Below are 18,666 nucleotides of genomic sequence, written 5' to 3' on the forward strand. Positions count from 1 at the left end.
ATCTCTTGGAGTCTAAACTTAGTTTTGTTTTCCTTGTATTCTTGTGTGTATTGAGTATGAAACTGACTTTTAAAAAATGCACTCGTCAAGGTTGCTCAAACCAATGCTGCTCTCAGTGTCTTTCTGAGAATTGACACAGATCCTCTATCTTGAAATTTTCGCGATTTTGAATATTCCCCCCATAAAAAAGAAAACAAGAAGTATATCAAGGATAATGCATCATGCCCATAAAGTATTAAGCTTTATGACCACTCCATGCAGTGTCAGTGGAGCTTGTTAGAATCTGCAGACACTCATCTTTCAGAAACAAACTGAGAAGCAAACAACGTTACCTCTGCAAGGTCAAAAGTATCGATCTGTAAAACCTGAAATGAGGCACTGTGTGTTTATAGCTGTGTCTGGGAAGTAATTTGTCTTTACTTTTATTATAATGAAAACTTGTTGCATCTTCTTTTTTTTAACATCCCCCATTGGCACCTCACCTTCATCTTGTTTTGCCAGGAGAAAATCATCAGGATCAACCAGACGGAGCAGGAGGCATTAGTCTGCCCTGATGTGTTATAAGTTCACAAAATGAACATGAGGCCAGTGCATCGTAATTCATTGTGAAATGGTCACATTTAATGGTTGAAACCTGTCATTGTATATACATCTATAAAAAAGACCCCAGGTACAGGTTACGACATTCTACGGCTAATACATACATTATTATTAAATAATAAACTTTTTGTTCATTGTTAAAGTTACATACTGTATCATAGTTTACAAAATAGGATCAAAGAGAATTAAGCCATTAAGAATGTCTGGAAAAAAAAAAAACTAAACTCCTATATGCGTCTTTTTATTATTTGTCCATAAAAAATACAATAAACACTTCAAGATTCCTGTGAATAACATAATATTAACTGGTAACTGATATTGGCTATTGAAATGTAAACTGCAAAAAGACATTTCTAATGTTTGTAAAGGCGTCAGAAGTCAGACAGCAAACTGATTTGTGTTACTGTATTTTACAGCACAGAGCAGAATGGAAAACCAACATAGCTTGTATCAGAGTTCCAATAACCAGCTTTGCTGCCATCAATACAAAGTCAACCCAAAAATAAAAAACAACGGTGGGGAAAGAATGGTTCAGTCTCAAATCCACTTTATTTCATTTATTTTTTGTTGTTTTTTTGTTGTTTTTTAGGTTTGTTTTTTTTTTACAGTTCAGGTCGTCCTTGCCGGTTTCTCAAAGCTCTATGTAAAGCTAACCGTAAATAAGCCAGACTATGGTTATTGAATTCTCCAAAGTGTTAGTCTTCTTGTTGAAAAAACAAAAACAAACAAACAAAAAGAAAAAACAACAAACAACACTCTGCTCTGTCAGTTGTTGGAGATGTGCAGACTCAGAGTCTGACTGAATAAATTTGTGACTTCTTTGTTAACTGGCGGGTTGACACAAACATGGGCTGCAGGGCTTTGTCCCCAGTTTGATTCCTGTAATGGGTTTCAGCATCCATTAGATGTCGCGCATACACGTGCGCACGCCCAACTTTCTGGGGGTTTCATCCCATGATGAAGACAGGCACAGGCTTCAGGAAGCTCAATGACTTGGGTGGGAACCACTTTGTTGGGGGTGTAGTGGAGTCTTTGGCATGATGATTAAGCTGTATAAGGGGCTGTAAGTATACACACAAATACACGTGCCCTATATCAGTGTGTGTGTGTGTCTGTGTGTGTGTGTACTGCACTGCACTGCGACTTAAGAAGAGAGTGAGTACAAAAAAGAAGAAAAAAAGGTCAAAAGAGATGTCAGCTGTGGCCTTGATTCTGTTGCCGAAGAGGAGCCTCTAAAACCCAACTGAGACAAATCAGTTTAAAGTGGCTCATCAAATCCACCAGGGGGTAATGTAAGACAATAATCTTGTTTTGGTGTTTGCCTCTCAGGTCGCTGCAGTTGCTGTTGGTGATGATACCGATGACAATCTTCCAAAGTTCCTCTGTAGATTTTTCTTGGGTTTTTTTGTCAGCAAATCAAATAATCCAAAAATGCTGAGTCGCATTATCGTTGTCTAATGTCTGAATAATTTTGGTGAGTAACTGTGTGATGGACCAAAATGATCAATGCACTGTATCCTAAAAACATGTGCAAAACAGGAAAAAATACCAGCCTCCTCCTTCTTCTTCTTTGTCCTCCTACTTCACATCAGCCTTCAGCAATAAGACATTCACATCTGCAGAAAGAGGAACACAAATTAGCCTCGTCAAGCTGCACTGCATCAAAATATGAATGATCTGTCTTCTTGCCTTTCTCTTATATGTCATTCTTAATTTGTTTGCTTTTTTGGCCTTTATATTTGGTTCAGTGGGACTTTTTTTGACTTAGCCATATAACTCTGTTTGCAAAAAATGCAAATCCCCTACACATTTGTTTGTGTTTCTCTTCTAATTCTTGGCAGGTAGCTGCACACTAGTGCGACTTCTCCAATCCTGTTGTGTCAGTGCACATATGTGGCTCAACTGGCAGGATGGCAAAAGAGGACAGTTTTTCTCTCTTTGCATTGTGTGAAGTTATTACACATTTAAAATCAGTGGGTAAAATGGGCAAAAACAACATCACAGTGACATGTATATTAGGCATTGGGTCATAACTAGTGTCTGTAAAAGCACTTGGATGCTAAACACATCTCCATATTGCTTGTGGCAAGGAAAAGAATAATACTCCCAAAGTCAATTAAGCTATTAGTTGGAACAGTAATGAGTTAATTTCCTTAGTAAGTTATGATATAATGTAACATAAGGGATTAATCCTTAATAGCAGTAACAGCATCAGCTCGTAATGTTATGAGCTGCTTTTCATTTTTTAAACACTGCACAAGACTGAGCTTTCGTTGAGCTGCCATCAACTCAACCATCTAAAACGTAATAAGGGGCTTCTAACAGCTTTTGTGTAAGAAACCAAAGATGTTGGGACTCAAACTATATGACTTGAGCCAGCCCTAATTTCTTCACATGTTGCTTCCAGGGAGACTGACTTTTGTGTATTTAAAAAATAAACAAAACAAAATAAAATTGTTCTCCAGGCTTTCTGAAGCTCTTTTCAAAATTTTCTTTGGACATGGGTGCTTTTCCCCTTATTTTTAGTCTGATACAAGGATTGGAATGAGAATGAGTGAAAAAAGCAGCCAATGTCATTTTCAGAGGGTTTTTTTCCACACTTAACACTAATCTATGAACCACTCAAGCATAAAAAAGGTACCTAATATGGATGAACCAATGTTGTGTCTCCAGACAACTTAGTAAAGAACCAACTTTAAATTGTACCATTAGGTCTTTTGTTACTAGCAGTAAAGCTGCCGGTCATAAAACCATAAAACCTGTTCCTAATTCTTTAAGATAAGATAAGATAACCTTTATTTGTCCCACACGTGGGAAATTTGTTAGTTTGCTAGTTTAGTTGAGTTAATAAAAAATTATAGTTATGGGCCGTTATAATAACAGTTTTAAAGGCATAAAATAATGTTTCTGCACCAACAAAGTGATTCCCAAAGAGCTATTAGCTGAAAACTTGATATATCCTCTCAAGGTGTGTAGTGCATCCTTAAGAAATTTGAGGAAACTTGACAAGTTGAGTGCAAGAGACTTGGCAGCCCTAAAAAGCTACCTAGACCATATGAACAGTGTGTGAAAGTCATGTCCTTAACTAACAGGAAAAATTCAAGTAAAGCCCTGACACAGGATCTGACAGATGAATCAGACACTTCAGTTGATCCATCAATACTGGCATACGTGGATAGAACAATACATAACTGAAAACTATCAGTCATTGATTGGCCTTCCCAGAGCTCAAACCTGATAAATGGTATGGTACTTAGTTGGAGTAGAAAAGCATTACATAAGTACTCAAAGCACTTTTTATTACCTCATTTGTAGCCAACATCAAAAGAAGAGCTTTAAATGTCATTCAAGGAGCCTGGAGAACTAGACTACTTCAAAACTACTTAAAGAAATTAGAAGAAACATTGCCTAAAAGAACTCAAGCTTTGTTAAAGAATAAAGCAACTTGAAATGTTCATTACAATTGTACAAACTTTTGTTTCCTTATATATTTTGTATTTTCATCTGTGTTTGCACGTTTCAATGAATTGCATCACCAGCTTCCAATTCCTATAGGAATTAAGTTGTTTAAGACTTTTACACAATACTATATAATTGTATTGATAATAATTTCCTATAATTTGCAATAATTCTCTACATATTTCCAGAGTATTTTTTAATTGTGCCGTCTAATTTGTCTGTCACCCTTTCTGCTTCCCTTTGTTGTTATAGAGTTATTAATCCTTTGGTGTGTATCTGTTGACATGGAAATGTTGACATCTTTTGAAATGGAGTGTGCTTGTAACTCTAAAACAAATTAGAACAGATTCCCATTTGGACCTGCACATACAGGCTGCATGGGAGGGGAACTGGCATGAAAGTGCCTTAATCGTATTCAACCACTCCACTTGCAGCGGGTGTTCAGCTGGAGAAGCGTCCATGTTTAATGTATTTTTGTTAAAGTGTTATTGGTATAAAGCTGTCGCTAATCTTTTGATTAAAGTAAAAAGAAAAAAATACAACTTCTACGCATGGTTTCATTAATTTTAGATTGTATATATTTATTTTTCAGCATTTAGATAAAATATGAGTTCATCAGAAGGACTGCTCAGGTCGAACCATTTGGAGCCAAAGTTAGAAAGGCAAGGATGAGATGATTTGGACATGTGTAGAGGAGCGATAGTGAATATACTGGAGAAAGAATGTTGACTATGGAACGCCAGGTGGGAGAAGATGAGGAAGACTATAGCAAACATTCATGGATGTAGTGAAGCAGGACAAGCTGAGGGTTGGTGTGACAAAAAAGTACTATGGATAGGGAGATTATCTGCTGTGGTAACCCCTAAACGGGGCAGCCAAAATTCAGTTCAATTCAGTTCAATTTTATTTATATAGCGCCAAATCACAACAACAGTCGCCTCAAGGCAAAAGAAGAATAAGAAATCTAAACCTTTACCGTTACTATTTCAACAGGATTTAAAGAGTTAAACTACCCAGATGTTACAGCTCCTGGTCCATTAAACATGCTCATGTAAACAGAACATATAAATATATGTCATATAAACACATAAACAGACATGCATCGACCTGCCAATACATGAGTGAGCGATTGAGTTACTAATCAATTTGAAAACTGGATCATGTAGACTAAGGAGTCTACATGGTGTATCTATGTATATGTATATACATAAGTGATGTGTATATATGTGTATGTGTGTGTGTATCCGGGTGTTGTCGCTCACCACATAAGCAGCAGCAGCAGCATTCCTAACAGCAAACGGGAGAAAAATGTGATGACCGTGGCAGCTCCTCCCACTGGAGGTTCAGCCTTCTGTGGTGCGTTGGAGCATGGCATGGGGGAGGTCTTAGTGTCTGTAGAAAATTTATCAGAAGACACAATAAACCTTAGGAACATATTTTAATTAACAACTGAAATTCTTGGTGAGTTTTATCATTTCTCTGTGTGTTTATTTATTAATTTTATTGGGCTAACACAGTGCACAATACTTCTGTCCCTACGTGTGAAAAAAAAAAAACATTAAAAAATGACATGCTGATGAATGGATGCTGAAAAGTGCTCATCACACCAGGAAGAACCAAGCAGAAAGGAAAATACAGTGAAGAGCAAAATCAATTGTAATCTGCACAAGCAATCAATATAGAACTTGTCAAGGCAGTTATGAAGTGAGCTGGAATAAAAAAAAATCCCCTTCACGCTAAAGCCACAGGGAAACGGGGCAAAGAAAGGACAGGGAACAAAGTATATAGATGAAATATGGAGAAACTGGAACGGAAACAGACGGCAAGGTAAAAAACCCTGAGGTAAAGCAGGCGGGGAATACAGCAGGAGATGGATAGAAAGAGTGAAAAATAAAGGAAATGTGCAATAAGGTAGTTAATATATTGCTGACAATAGTCAATTGCACAGCTAGAAAATCTATCCATTTATACCCAACTGTAATACAAAGCCGTAGAACAACTGGATTCACAAAAACTCTTTTGACTGCACCGGGGCTAATACTTTGCATGGCTTCACATTTCAGAATAACAAATCAGTAAAGATTAAAAAAAAAGAAAAAAAAAGAGAAAGACAGATAGAAAAAAAGGTCTCAGCAGCTTAGTAGCAGAAGCAAGTGAATTTTAATACAATCGGCACGCAATTTTCTTAAAAGATCTACTGACTTGTACAGTCTGGTGAGTGCAAAAAGTGTATATTCAATTATGGAAACATTAAAAAGTTATGATACTCTTGTATATTTTCAGCTAATCCAATTACGCTCAAGCGTACGAGAGTGAGAGAGGCACTTAACATCTTGTGGCAAACATAAATATGCTGAAAATCACTATGTGCTTAAGCATTTTTTAGTGCTTCGGTTTTTCATTGCTCGACAAATAAAAATATCACAGTTTAATGCTTTAGAAAACGGGACCTCTGCTACAGCTGCAGGCAGCAGAGTAGATATTAACTGGTGCACAACGTTTGCACTCATTCTTTTTTTAGCGAAGAGAGAATATGATTTCCCTCTTCTTGCAATTAATGACTGTTGTATAGTACTGCGATGGGAGTTGGGAGATATTAGAGGGAAGCAACCAGGTGTGAAATGGCAAGAGAGAAACGAAAGGGGGGGGGGGGGGGTAGGACGCATTTAACATGTTCAGCAGCTCAGTGCAATACTTCCTGCCTGGAGCAAAACATTGTGCTTTGGAGTGACAGAGAAAATAAAAATTATGCAGAAAATAATGTGCCTGTGACAAGGAAATACAGTCATGGGGTGTATGCTGATGTAACAAGCTAGGTGAGGACAGGTAAACATAGCAGATGAGACAGTGATGTGATGAAGAATGGAGGAAGAGGCTAAGAAAAGCAGAAAGACGAGGAGGACAAAAAGCTAATGAGATGAGAAAATTGCTGAACGACTTGAACTCCAAGCACGCTGCCTGTTTATGCAAATGCTGTTGATGTGTGAGGCGCTAGGATATCCTAATCCAAAATGCACACATGAAAGCGGTGTCTGTTATCATCCAGAAGTGTAGAGTTTCTGTTTTGGAGATTAGATTGGGCTTTTTTGTCCCCCTTGCTGCTGTATTTGTGGGTCAATGAAGTCATTTCAGCAGAGTGGCAAACAAGGTGGCATAAATTATGAATCTAAATTATGAATCCTCGAAACAGTTTGGAATGGCAAAGCAGCTGTGATTTGATATTATTGTAAAGAACTTATGTCATATGTTTTTTATATTTACATTGGGATCACTTTCGAACAGATTATGCAACACTATCTGTTGGCTTTGACACTCTGCTTCACCTTAGCAATTTTTACTATAAGTTTACACAAACTGCAGTGCTTTTCAGAGTGGGTATACAGAAGAAGAGGATCTTAAAGCATTTATGCAGGGTTCAGCCTGGTTGCCTTTTAATAGATACTCCTGTTCTACTATAAGGCATGAAACAGAAGCCATACATTTATAAATAGCCCCAGACATGAAATACACAAACTAATATACAGTGCCAGACAGTGTCCAGTTTCTGTCTCACACGCTGGGTGAGGCACCAACTTATATCTTAGATGCAATGCCTCGGCTAATCCGCTCTTCTTGGAATGTGGTCGCTAAGCAATGGCCCAGTCACAGAGGATGGGATCCTTAAATGTCTCTTGCCTGCCCCCCGTGCTATCCTTCTGATTCAAAGCTGCTCTGTGACGATGCCGGGAAACAGAACAGCCACTTAGGTTCAACTGGCAGCTACTTTTGCATGATGTATAGGTGACTTTCTGTTGTTGGGGGGAGGGGTGGGGTGTTACAAAGGAGAACACAAAATGTGGTACACGGACAGTGGAGAAGAAAAGGAGAATGTGTAACTGCGTGTTAAGACTCCGAGCAAGACAATCAATAAGTCACAGGAAGTCTGTTGATTTACTATTCGGCTGAGCAGCCAGAAAATATTGGTGAGTGTGGAGATGTTAACAAGTTGGTCAGCTAAAAGTAGCAGGCCTTGGCTACATTTTATTTTGTGTGTGTGTGTTTACGAATCATAGACAGGAATCAGATATCGTCTCTGTTTCCTTATTGCCTCATTGCATGGTTCTACTTCAGTAGTCCCATTCTGCTGTTCTGGACTGCTATTCAACTTTGTTTTTTGTTTTGTTTTTGTTTTGCAGCATGCTTTGCATCATTATCCATTTGCACTGTGGAGCACCAAACAATCAGTTCCACAGTATTTGAGCATTTCTAAATCTGAGCAGAGTCTCTTGGCCTGGACATTACATCGTATTACTTCTATCAGCAGCCACATCATCAGTAAATACTAGCATTTTCCATTGGCAGCCATTCAGGCACATGGCGTGACATTGCTGTTTTTTTTCCTTATTCATACATTTTTTTCTTTTCCAAAACTGTGCAGGCTCTTTCAGACATTTTCTGGCCTAATCTGGCTTCTCTGTTCCTGAGTGTAACCAGTGGTTTGCACATTGTTGTAAACCCTCTTTGTTAACATTTATAAATCTTAACCATGGAAAGAATTCTGTGATCATCCACTTGATTTCTGTGTTGTTGTTTTTTTCAGGCCTTTTTGGTAATCCTGAGCTCGCCAGTGCATTCATTCTGTTAAGAATGCATACCAAATTTGAATGCAACCTCACAAAGTCATCACTTCACATTAATTATACATTTGATTTATCATGAAATGACAAGGAAACAGACCTCACCTGGCCATTAAACTCCTGTTCAGTGAACAGTCCAATTACTTTTGAGTCTCTGAATAGGGAGCACTTTATAGAAAAATGAAGTCTGAACTTCAATCATCTCTTGTTTGCTTGCTTTTAAATCCAGTGTTTATGGTGTACAGAGGCAAGTTTACAAAAAAGTGTCCAAAAAGACTATATAACTCATTATTTATATAATCTGTTACAGTTTTTACAAACAAGCAAACAAAGAACAGTGTACAGATCACAGATCAGCTGGAATGACAGCCAAACCTGAATGTAATTAGTGATCGAGTAAGTAACATTTGTAAAGGAAAGTAGAAAAAGGCCAGAATGAAAAGCTAGAAATTAATATGAGTGAGAATATGAGAGAAGTGAGAAGGGAAGGAAAAGAAATGGAGAGAAAAAAGAGAGCTAGAGGCAAGATGGAGAAGGATAGGGGAAGAGAAACAGGACAAGGGAAGAGGGAAGGGAAGCAGAGAAGCGGCAGCTGGATCGAGAAGGAGCATGAGGAGAATCCCAATAACCTCCTGTTCTCCGTCTCCATGAGACCAAGAATAATACACTGTGTACTGACTGAGTGTTTATATGTGTGTGCGTCTGTATATACACTACAGGTTATCAAACTGAAGGACTCTGTGTGTGTGTGTGTGGGTGTGTTTGTGCTGATGTGTTTGTGGCTCACAGAGTATTGGAGAAGGCTGCATGTTGTGAGTGTGTCTTTCAGCATTAGTGTTTGTGTGTTGCCAGGTATGTGTGAGCTCATTTAGTGCTGAATGTGCCGATGATTGTGCAGTGCTACTCTTTGCCAAGAGGAGTCAGTATTCTACCGTAAAACCATTATGTTTTAACAGACTTTCAGAAAGACAAAGAGAAACACAGACAGACAGACTTTGCCCCTTAGAGAAATTAGCGTCAAATTATTGGCTTCAGAAGTGAGTGAAAGAAAATAATGGTAAACCCACATTAAAAATGTTTTAAACAGACAAATACAAATGCATAAATACACATAAACACAACAATGCAACAACATCCACCAAACCATTACAGCACTATGGTTTAGAAAACTCGGGGGAACAAAATGAAAGTTTCTGTAGTGTATTGGTGTGAGTGCTCTGTAATAAATTACAGCAAACTAAATTAATATATCATAAATTCAGAGCTTTCCTCATGTGGAGCATTAAGTGAATAGTTTGACATTTTAGGAAATATGCTTATTTGCCTTCTGCCTCAGAGTTAGCTGAGATGATCAATACTACTATCATTGCCTGTTCAATCTAATAATACAGCTTGCTAATGATCACACATCTCATTTGCTTACACTGGATGTAAAGATGACGAGGAGCAGCATTATGTGAGGGTTATCTCAAGGACAGTCTTTTTTTTGTCAAATAGCAGTTTAACCCAGGGAAACGATCAATTTACTACTCTTGATGAAAAAGAGGCGTTGTAGAAGAACCATAGATTATATGGTCAAAAACTCTTGACTTTTAAGTGACTCTTTAAATCATGGAAGCATGTAGGTAGCATGTAGGCTGCTGTCTGTTTTTGGAAATCTGTTATAATGAAGAAGGTTGTATCTGAGTTAGAAACTAAGAACCCATCATGCTCACAGAGTGGCAAGAAGTCAGAGTCAAACCTGGCTTGCCTTGAAGCACTCCCTACTTTATCATCTTTATACCTTTTAATGGGACCATAAATTAGAAAATGAATATCATGCAGTATTAAATAAGAATTGAAACTAGTGATTAAGACCATAAACTCACCAGGAAAATGTTACTGCGATCAAGTGAGCAATGGGGTTATTCGATCATAAATCGTAAAGTCAGACATCTTTCTTGCAAGCAGATACCCCCTGCTGGTCATTCAAAGAATGCAAGTTTGAGGCGCTTTGAGGAAACTGTGTCCATTTTTCTACATATTTTGTAAGAACTAAGTCACTTTCTACTGAGTTATATAGTTGTAATGCTAATACTACTACTACTACTACTACTACTACTAATAATAATAATAATAGTAGTAGTAGTATCATACTATCCTACTTATATTATACTACATACAATTGTGGAAATAGCAACCTTACATTTTTTTGCTACAATCTGTGAGTTGTTTTTTTAATTAATATTTTATCAGCTTTGTAATGAACTTTCTGGGGCAGGGGTGTCAAACTCAAATACACAGTGGGCCAAAATTCAAAACTGGAAAAAAGTCGCGGGCTAACATTAATATTTATTGAAAAAAGAATCTTCCTCTAGATATAAGAATGAATCTTTTCTTATGGACTCAAACACGTTTTGCTGAAAAACTGAATATGGAACAAGCAAAGTTTAATACTAAACAATATATATATTAGCTGTATAATACCAGTAGGCCAGCTCTAATAGTAATTTGGTATGGCTTCGCAGGCCAAATGTAATTAGGCTGCGGGCCAAATTTGGCCCGCGGGCCACAGTTTGACACCTATGTTCTAGGGCTAGTAATATATTTTCATATTATTGAATAATGTAACACATTTTGCAGACCTGCATCAATGTCTATGCTTGCCTGTCTGATACAGTACGCACAGTTTAAAGTTGATCTTGGTGGTTAGTTTCAAGATGTAACATATCGATAATAGAAGCTTCCTCATCAGCCCGAGTGCTTTCACGTTATGTTCTTTTAAGTTGCATAATTTAATACTGCAGATGTACACATTGCCAGTAGACCTACTAAGGATATATTTCTGCCCTAGCCACTTCAGCTTAGAGGGTTCACAGACAATGTAATATTCCAGTTTTATACAGTTTTTCCTCTGCGTGACATTTAAAAATTATCTTTTTTTTGCTAACTTCAAAAGATTAAAAGTACTGTTGCTGTAACATAGATGTATACTAATAGTGTGTCCTTTGACATTAATATAGGGTATTGATAAATTTGCCCACTTGCAATTTAAGCTGCTTTAGTGTGCCCACAGGTGCTGCACAAATATAAGCTACTTTGCAACCCACCTTCACACCAGCCCCACATTTCATGCTGTATCTGTCATATCAGCTGTCATGTTCTGCTCTAATTTTTTTGTTCTGCTAATTTTTGCTTCATGCTTTTTGTGTTCTGTGGTAGGGCAGTGAGGTCATAAGGAGAGTGTCACTGAACCATACCACCAAATGTAAATTAATGTCCTATAGGGGTCCTGACTGAATACTCATCTGGTGAGTAAATACTCCCTACATCTGCAAGACTAAAATGGAAATCGTCCAAATCCTTGTCTGCTTCATATCCATTTCTTTTTTTCATTCAACCATTTCTTCTTTCCTCCATCAGTGTGATGTGAAGATGGTGCACAGACAAGTATTTGGGCCTTGAATAGGTGTCTTGCTGAAGGTCTTCAGAAAGTTTTGAAGATATTAATTTCACAAGTGAGTCGTCCTTTGTCTTTGCTATATGCTCAAGTGGTGCCAACTAAATAATTCCCAGAGACTGTTTTTGTCACAGTCACTGAATATAGTGTCCAGTCAACACATACACATGCACACACACACAAAATCCAATATCCATAATGAATTTTTTAATATATATGATCTGCCAGAAGTTGACATTTTTTTGACAACATAAGAGCAGTTTTTTTGTTTTGTTTTTTTTTTAAAGGAAGGGCTCAGGTACTTAGGTTGATGTGTGTCGATTTGTCTCGAGGCAGATGGGTCTTATAGCTTAGACCGTAATAAAAATTCAGAGCTATCAAATGCTTATAGTGTACTCTGTTTAATCATTAAGAAAGTTATTAACTAAAATTAATTTCATACCTAAATGCTTCAGAAAATTTACTGTGAAAGCCACAGGCAAGAGGAACAATGTCGAGAATGTTATTGGAATACTATATTACGCTATCACGATTCCTCCAGCCAACAGACTACAATCTCATTTAACTTTTAGTGTTAACCTTTGTTCACTACTAACTTCACAACTACACATGAGCCATCTTAACATGTTAACATACTACTGAGCCCACTATGTTTTACATGCTACTATTTTTATTTTATCCCTCTATCCTTTCAGTCATGCCAGTGGTGTAGCTCATTAGAGTAAGCTGCTGAATGTGGGAAATATTAAACCTGCCAAGCAACGTTGTCATTAACAACCTGACATCAGGGCATTAGCTCAAAGGACTGTCACACTGAGTTGCCAGCACATTTGTAGACTTCTCTTTGGGTTTCCTTATGTTTCATTGTCCCCTGTTATTGATCTTTTCATGGAACAATGACTCATGTATTTTGAAAACGTCTGTTAAAGTACATTTACACACTGAACAGCCTCCAACCAAGAAAGATCTGCATGATAAAAACGAGTCTCCCTCTGACTGAAATTGGGGCTATAACTTACCAGTTGTTGTGTTCTGTAATGTTATATACAATATTGCACCACTAGAGGGTGGTATCATGAAAAACTGCCATTGAAAATATAGAGTTAGGAAATAGAGTTAAGATGGCGAACTGTTAGCATGATGTGTCACCCTGCTACCCCTACGATTTAAGGTTATGTGCTGCATTCATCCTCCTTGACAAGGATTTATTTATCACCAGCCATCGTTATACCAGTATGAAATTCCACTTCAGTTGTGGAAACAACTGGCACGGGTTCTTCAATCCAGGGTGTAGCATGGACAGCAACACTCCAGTCACTCCATGTTCCAATCTCTGTGTCCTTGGCAGCCACCTAATGAACACAGGGATAACAGAAGTATTCGATTCAGTTTTATTTATTTAGCATCAACTCACAACAACAGTTGCCTCAAGGCACTTTATATTGTAAAGTAAAGACCCTACAATAACCCTTCTTCTTTTGGCTGCTCCACAACAGATGACCTGCCTCCATCTAAACCTATTCCTATCCCCCACTGTCACACTGACCCTCTACATATCATCTTCACTACATTAATCTTCTCTCAAGTCTCCCTCTTTTCCTCCTGTCTGACAGCTTAACATTCAAAATTAATAGTAAAAGTGTAAAATTAATGTGATTTCAGTAGAATGTACATAATACTGAACCCAATATTTACATAAAGTATTGAGCTGATCTTGAAATAACTTTTTTTAACCTTCATTTTTCTTTAATAGTTAGTATGAAATCTTTACCTGGATGATGTACTCCTTCCCAGCGTAGGCATCAGTGATGTTATGGGATGTAGTGTCAGATAGCTCCACCTAAACATCAAACGGAAAAGAGCATGGAGTCAGTCTGGATCGGAAAACAGCACATGTGGTTTCCCTGGGTTACAGTAGGGTGTGTCTTGCCTGTTTTATTTTTGCAGTATATTAAAGTTGTTATCAAATATCCTTATTGCTAAATATGGTCTCTATGGCCCTGGGGATATGAAAGGTTCCAAGATTATGAATTATGAAAATTCTCGGCTAAAAAAGACACTTTCGAGGTCCTAATTTAACTTTTGGTCTGGATCAATCTACCCACAGCTCTACCCATAAATTATGATCTCTGTATAGCAATCCAAGCTTGAGCTTGTTTTATGGAAGCCTCAGCTGTGCCTTACTGAATACAGTGTTTCTGCAGTGATCATTTATTGATAACACGTCATTCATCATTATTCTATGCATAGGTCAAGTGTATTGTTTTATCCCTGTGTTGCTTTACATTATTGAATTGATTGGACCTTGATGGCCTTGCAGCCACAACGCTCCATGCATACCAACTGTCAGACACACATGTAAAATACCAGCTGCATAATTGATGATTATACCAGAAAACATTGGCATCAATGCTACATAATTTTATGACACAATATTATGCATGCCAACATTTGAAAGCCTTTTTGCGCACACTTTAATTTGCAGAGCGAAACAGAGAATTAACTAAATGTTCGAGTTACAGAGGAGTGTATGAGAGAATGATTTGCTGCTCCTCTGTAATTTACGGTTAGTGCTGTGTGTGTGTGTGTGTGTGTGTGTGTGTGTGTGTGTGTGTGTGTGTGTGTGTGTGTGTGTGTGTGAAGGACTGAAGGAAAACTAGGTGGAGGGAGGGAGCTGCCTCTTTTTGTTTCTCCTGAAGTCATAATAAATGATTTATTGACGTGCCTGTTGCCTTGTGCAAGAGACATATAACCACTTGTGCACCTGCAGATGGACACACACACACTCATACACAAGTTTAGGATAATGAGATACTGGATAGGTTACTTGAAATTTCTAATTTAACAAGTAGATACAATTTCATCTAAAGAACAATATAATGAATGTACATACTGAAAAATAATGAACAGGAATATACATAAAAAGAAAGTGCATTCAATTTGAATCTTAAGGTTTTATCTATTGGGACATAGAAGCAGAGGAGTTGGCTGTTTGCTGGTCTGAAACATTCCAGTGTTTTTTTGACACAACGCCAAGAAGGAAAGACATCAGCACTGACTTTGGAAAAGCAATGATAGCTGCCAATCAATCTTGGAAGGATCGCTGACCAAAAAAGCCCAACATTCTGCAGTATGAAAGATTATCCAAAAGTTCACAACATTCAAGACCGTTGCCAATTTTCCCTGGAGTGGACGTCCCACCAAATTCACCCAAAGATCACACTGTGCAATCCTCAGAAAAAAATGTCAAAAACCCCACGCACTAGATCTCAGTCTCTGTAAGCCAAATGTACATGTGACAGGTTAAAGGTTACGATAGTACAATTAGGAAAAGACTGACATGTTTGGAAAGTTGCCAGAAAAAAACCTCTTCTCTCTAAAAAGAACAAGACAGCACAGCTTAACATTGCAAAACTGCATCTGAATAAACCACAAGAGTTCTGGAACAATGGTCATAATGCACAGAACACCGTACATAGCATGTCAACACAAACATCTCATACCAACTGTCAAGCGCAGTGGTGGAAGACTGAAGATTAATGCTTGTTTTTCAGGCAAAAGACCTGGGCACATTGTAGCCATTTGTTGCCCATAAACTCCTATACCAAAGTACTGTAGAGTGAGACCATCTGTCTCACAGCTAAAGCTTGATGATCCCAAGGACAAATCTACAACAGAATGATTGAAAAAGAAAATAATCAAGGCGTTGCAAGTGCCCAGTCAAAGCTCAGATCTTAAAGTAATTGAAATGTGGTGGAACCTTAAGAGAGCTGTGTGCAAACGAATGCCTGCAAAGCTCAGTGAACAGAAATAACTGAAGCATGGTCTGAAATACCTCCACAATGGTGTGAGAGACTGAAAAAGTCATATAGACAATGAATATTTCAAGTCATTTCAAGTTATTGCTGCTAAAAGTGATTTCAGAAGCTACTGAAGCATGGGGGCACTTAGTTTTTCTACACATTGTTCTCCATCTTTGACTTAGTGTTAAAAAATAATCACACTGTGTAATATGTCCCATATTATTGTTCATCTCAGGTTGCATTTACATTATTTTAAGGCTTGCTAAGGACAATGATTGTACATTTCATGTAACCTGTGCTGGCTAGTTAATAAAACTTGTCAGAAAAGAGATTTTACAGACCCTGACAGGCAGCTGACCTGCTGGAGAACACAAATATAGTCCAGTACTTGATAAATGATTGGTGATGCAATCATGTAATCTTGATAATTCCAACTCTGCAACACAAACTACAACACGTGCTACTGATGCCCACCTAGCTATCTTCTAAATTATATTTATGGTAATGTTTATCTAGGTGAGAATTCCAGCAATGTCAGAAAAGACTACAATTACACAGACATTTACATGAATGTCATCAACACCTGCAGCAGCAAGGAAAAAAAATATTCAAATGTTGTTGTTTTTTTTCCTTTCTTTTCACCATAAACTCACAGCTCACTGTTAATTCCACTCAAGTAATTTAGGTTCTTCATTAGCATCTCTGGCTATTGTTTCTAGGTTTTGACACCATGTTAATTACTGATGTTTGGGAATGCAGCAATTTCACTAAAGTGAAGAATGAAAGTATCGAGCAAACGACAAAAAAAGTCAGCAGTCAGATGAACGGAGAGGATATCAACAAGGCAACAGCTTAGCCAAGTTTTCTAAACTGCTTCTTTTATGAAGAAGAAAGAAAAACAGAACAAAACAAAACTGAAAACACCTGTGAACGCACTAAGGAACAGCATAACCAGCAATGGATGGATGTTTACAAACTATGTGATTTTTCTCTTTGGCTTTGATTCGTTAACAAATAATCTAAAACAGATGAGGATGACAGTCAAAATAAAGTAGGGGAGTAAATAATAATAGTGATAATAATAAAATTCGAAATATCACTAGCAGCTGCTCCGAAGAGTCTTGTGATTTGATCAAAACTCCCTCACAGCCACCATATAATTTTCACCCACTAACAGTCATAGCCAAGCCTCAGCCTGGAGTTTCCCCTTTACTTCTCCACTCCTCCAGGATATGAAAACCTGTAGTCAATCTGACAAATAACCCACTGAAACAACCCCAGCATCACTGCTTTCTCTTTATTCCTGTAAGCCATCTCGAATCGCTCACGCTCTATGTAAAGTTGACCCCTCTGTTTTCCACATTGCCTTGAACTGAGGCAATGTATTTTTCAGCTCTCGCACCCTCGCTCTCTGTTTGGAAGGAAGCTTAGTCTTTATCTGCCTAACCAAGCGCTACATTTATAGGCTTAATTTCATTAGTGGAATGCAATAACAACATCATTTGAGCATGTGCGTGTGGTTAGACTGCAGTGTATATTGTGTGTGCATATGGATCGGTTAAAAGACGTCTGCGCTGGCTTTGAGGCTAAAACTTCCATTGTTTAGATGTTGTCCAACCAGCATATCCAGCCATTGCTTCTATCAGCATTCCTTAGTGACTGCAATCTGTATGTGTATGTTTGGATAGTGATGTCTATGTTAATCTGCTCACATCTGTTTGACTATGTGTGTATGTGTTGTTGGGCTTTTATTTTTTTATCCCTATCTCTCTATATTTTTCCTGTGCGTGTGTCGGTGCTTACATTCGATATGGGAAAGCACACATACACCAGTTTAGGCAAATATGCCTTTGTACAATTGTGTTTGCGTTTCTTTGTATTCGTGTATTTATTGTCATGTCTGCACACGTCTGTTGCATTATTGTTTGTGTTTGCGAGGCTGAACCGGAACTGACGGATCCGTACATCAGCATGTGTATGAACTACATATACCGTATGTCTATGTGAGGAGGAGTAAATGGAGTAAACAGCTTGCAAATAAACATTTCCAGAGAGATGGATGTGTTGCCGTGTTGCCAAGTGGCTAACAGGGAGCAGTGAAAGCAGCACTTAATATCGCGTAGTAAAAAAAGGTGGCGAGGAGGGGCTGAGGATAGATGCAAGGCGATTCACTTTGGAAAGGGCTTTTGCTATTGCTGCCAAAAAACACTATCAGATCATTCACACTGCAAGACCAAATCTGTGTGATGTGCCATGTGGTGGTGAAGGTTCAGTGATCAGCCAAACTGATTAAAATCACCTGTCTGGACCTATGTAGGTCTCTGTGATCCTACAGACTTGCTTAAAAAAACTCAGCATAATCCATACTAAAAGTGTGCGCAAGCAGAAAAGACTAACAGTTATTTGAACAAAAAAAGTCAATTTTTTCATACACACTTGCACACAGTGTTCCTTTTATGGCAGTCCACCTGGAAATATGCATATCTGGATTGGCTCTTTAAATGGCCACATTTAACCATAAATGGTCAATGCAAAGTACCGCGTGAATCTTTATGCATAGAAATTAGTCTCTTTATTGTGCTCTTTGAACCGTCCTTGTCCTTGTTTGCTGTGCAGTGGGGCGCATTGGAGGGTATGTTAAGTCTGTTATGTGTTGGTGCATGTCCCATAACATCCACATGCCAGCAGCCAAGGTTTCCCAGCACAATACTGCCTTGTAAGGAGATAAACATCGCGATTCACCTCACCT

General features: G+C 38.1%; 1 protein-coding gene across 3 annotated transcripts in view; it reads right to left on the bottom strand.

Moving 5' to 3' along the window:
- Window positions 1-599: 599 nt before the first annotated feature.
- The window catches only part of cntfr (ciliary neurotrophic factor receptor), a 212,754-nt gene continuing 194,687 nt past the window's right edge, over window positions 600-18,666 (bottom strand). For all 3 annotated transcript variants that reach the window (XM_084934843.1, XM_084934842.1, XM_084934844.1), the window contains 4 exons: window positions 13,886-13,954; window positions 13,346-13,466; window positions 5,322-5,451; window positions 600-2,216 (listed from right to left, as the gene is read on the bottom strand). In XM_084934843.1, the coding sequence (XP_084790969.1) occupies window position 2,216; window positions 5,322-5,451; window positions 13,346-13,466; window positions 13,886-13,954 (321 nt within the window). In that variant the 3' untranslated portion in view covers window positions 600-2,215. The remainder of the gene's footprint in view (window positions 2,217-5,321; window positions 5,452-13,345; window positions 13,467-13,885; window positions 13,955-18,666) is intronic.

Source organism: Perissodus microlepis, chromosome 7 (assembly GCF_051167445.1).
Source record: "Perissodus microlepis isolate ML-2025 ecotype Zambia chromosome 7, ASM5116744v1, whole genome shotgun sequence".
NCBI lineage: Eukaryota > Metazoa > Chordata > Actinopteri > Cichliformes > Cichlidae > Perissodus > Perissodus microlepis.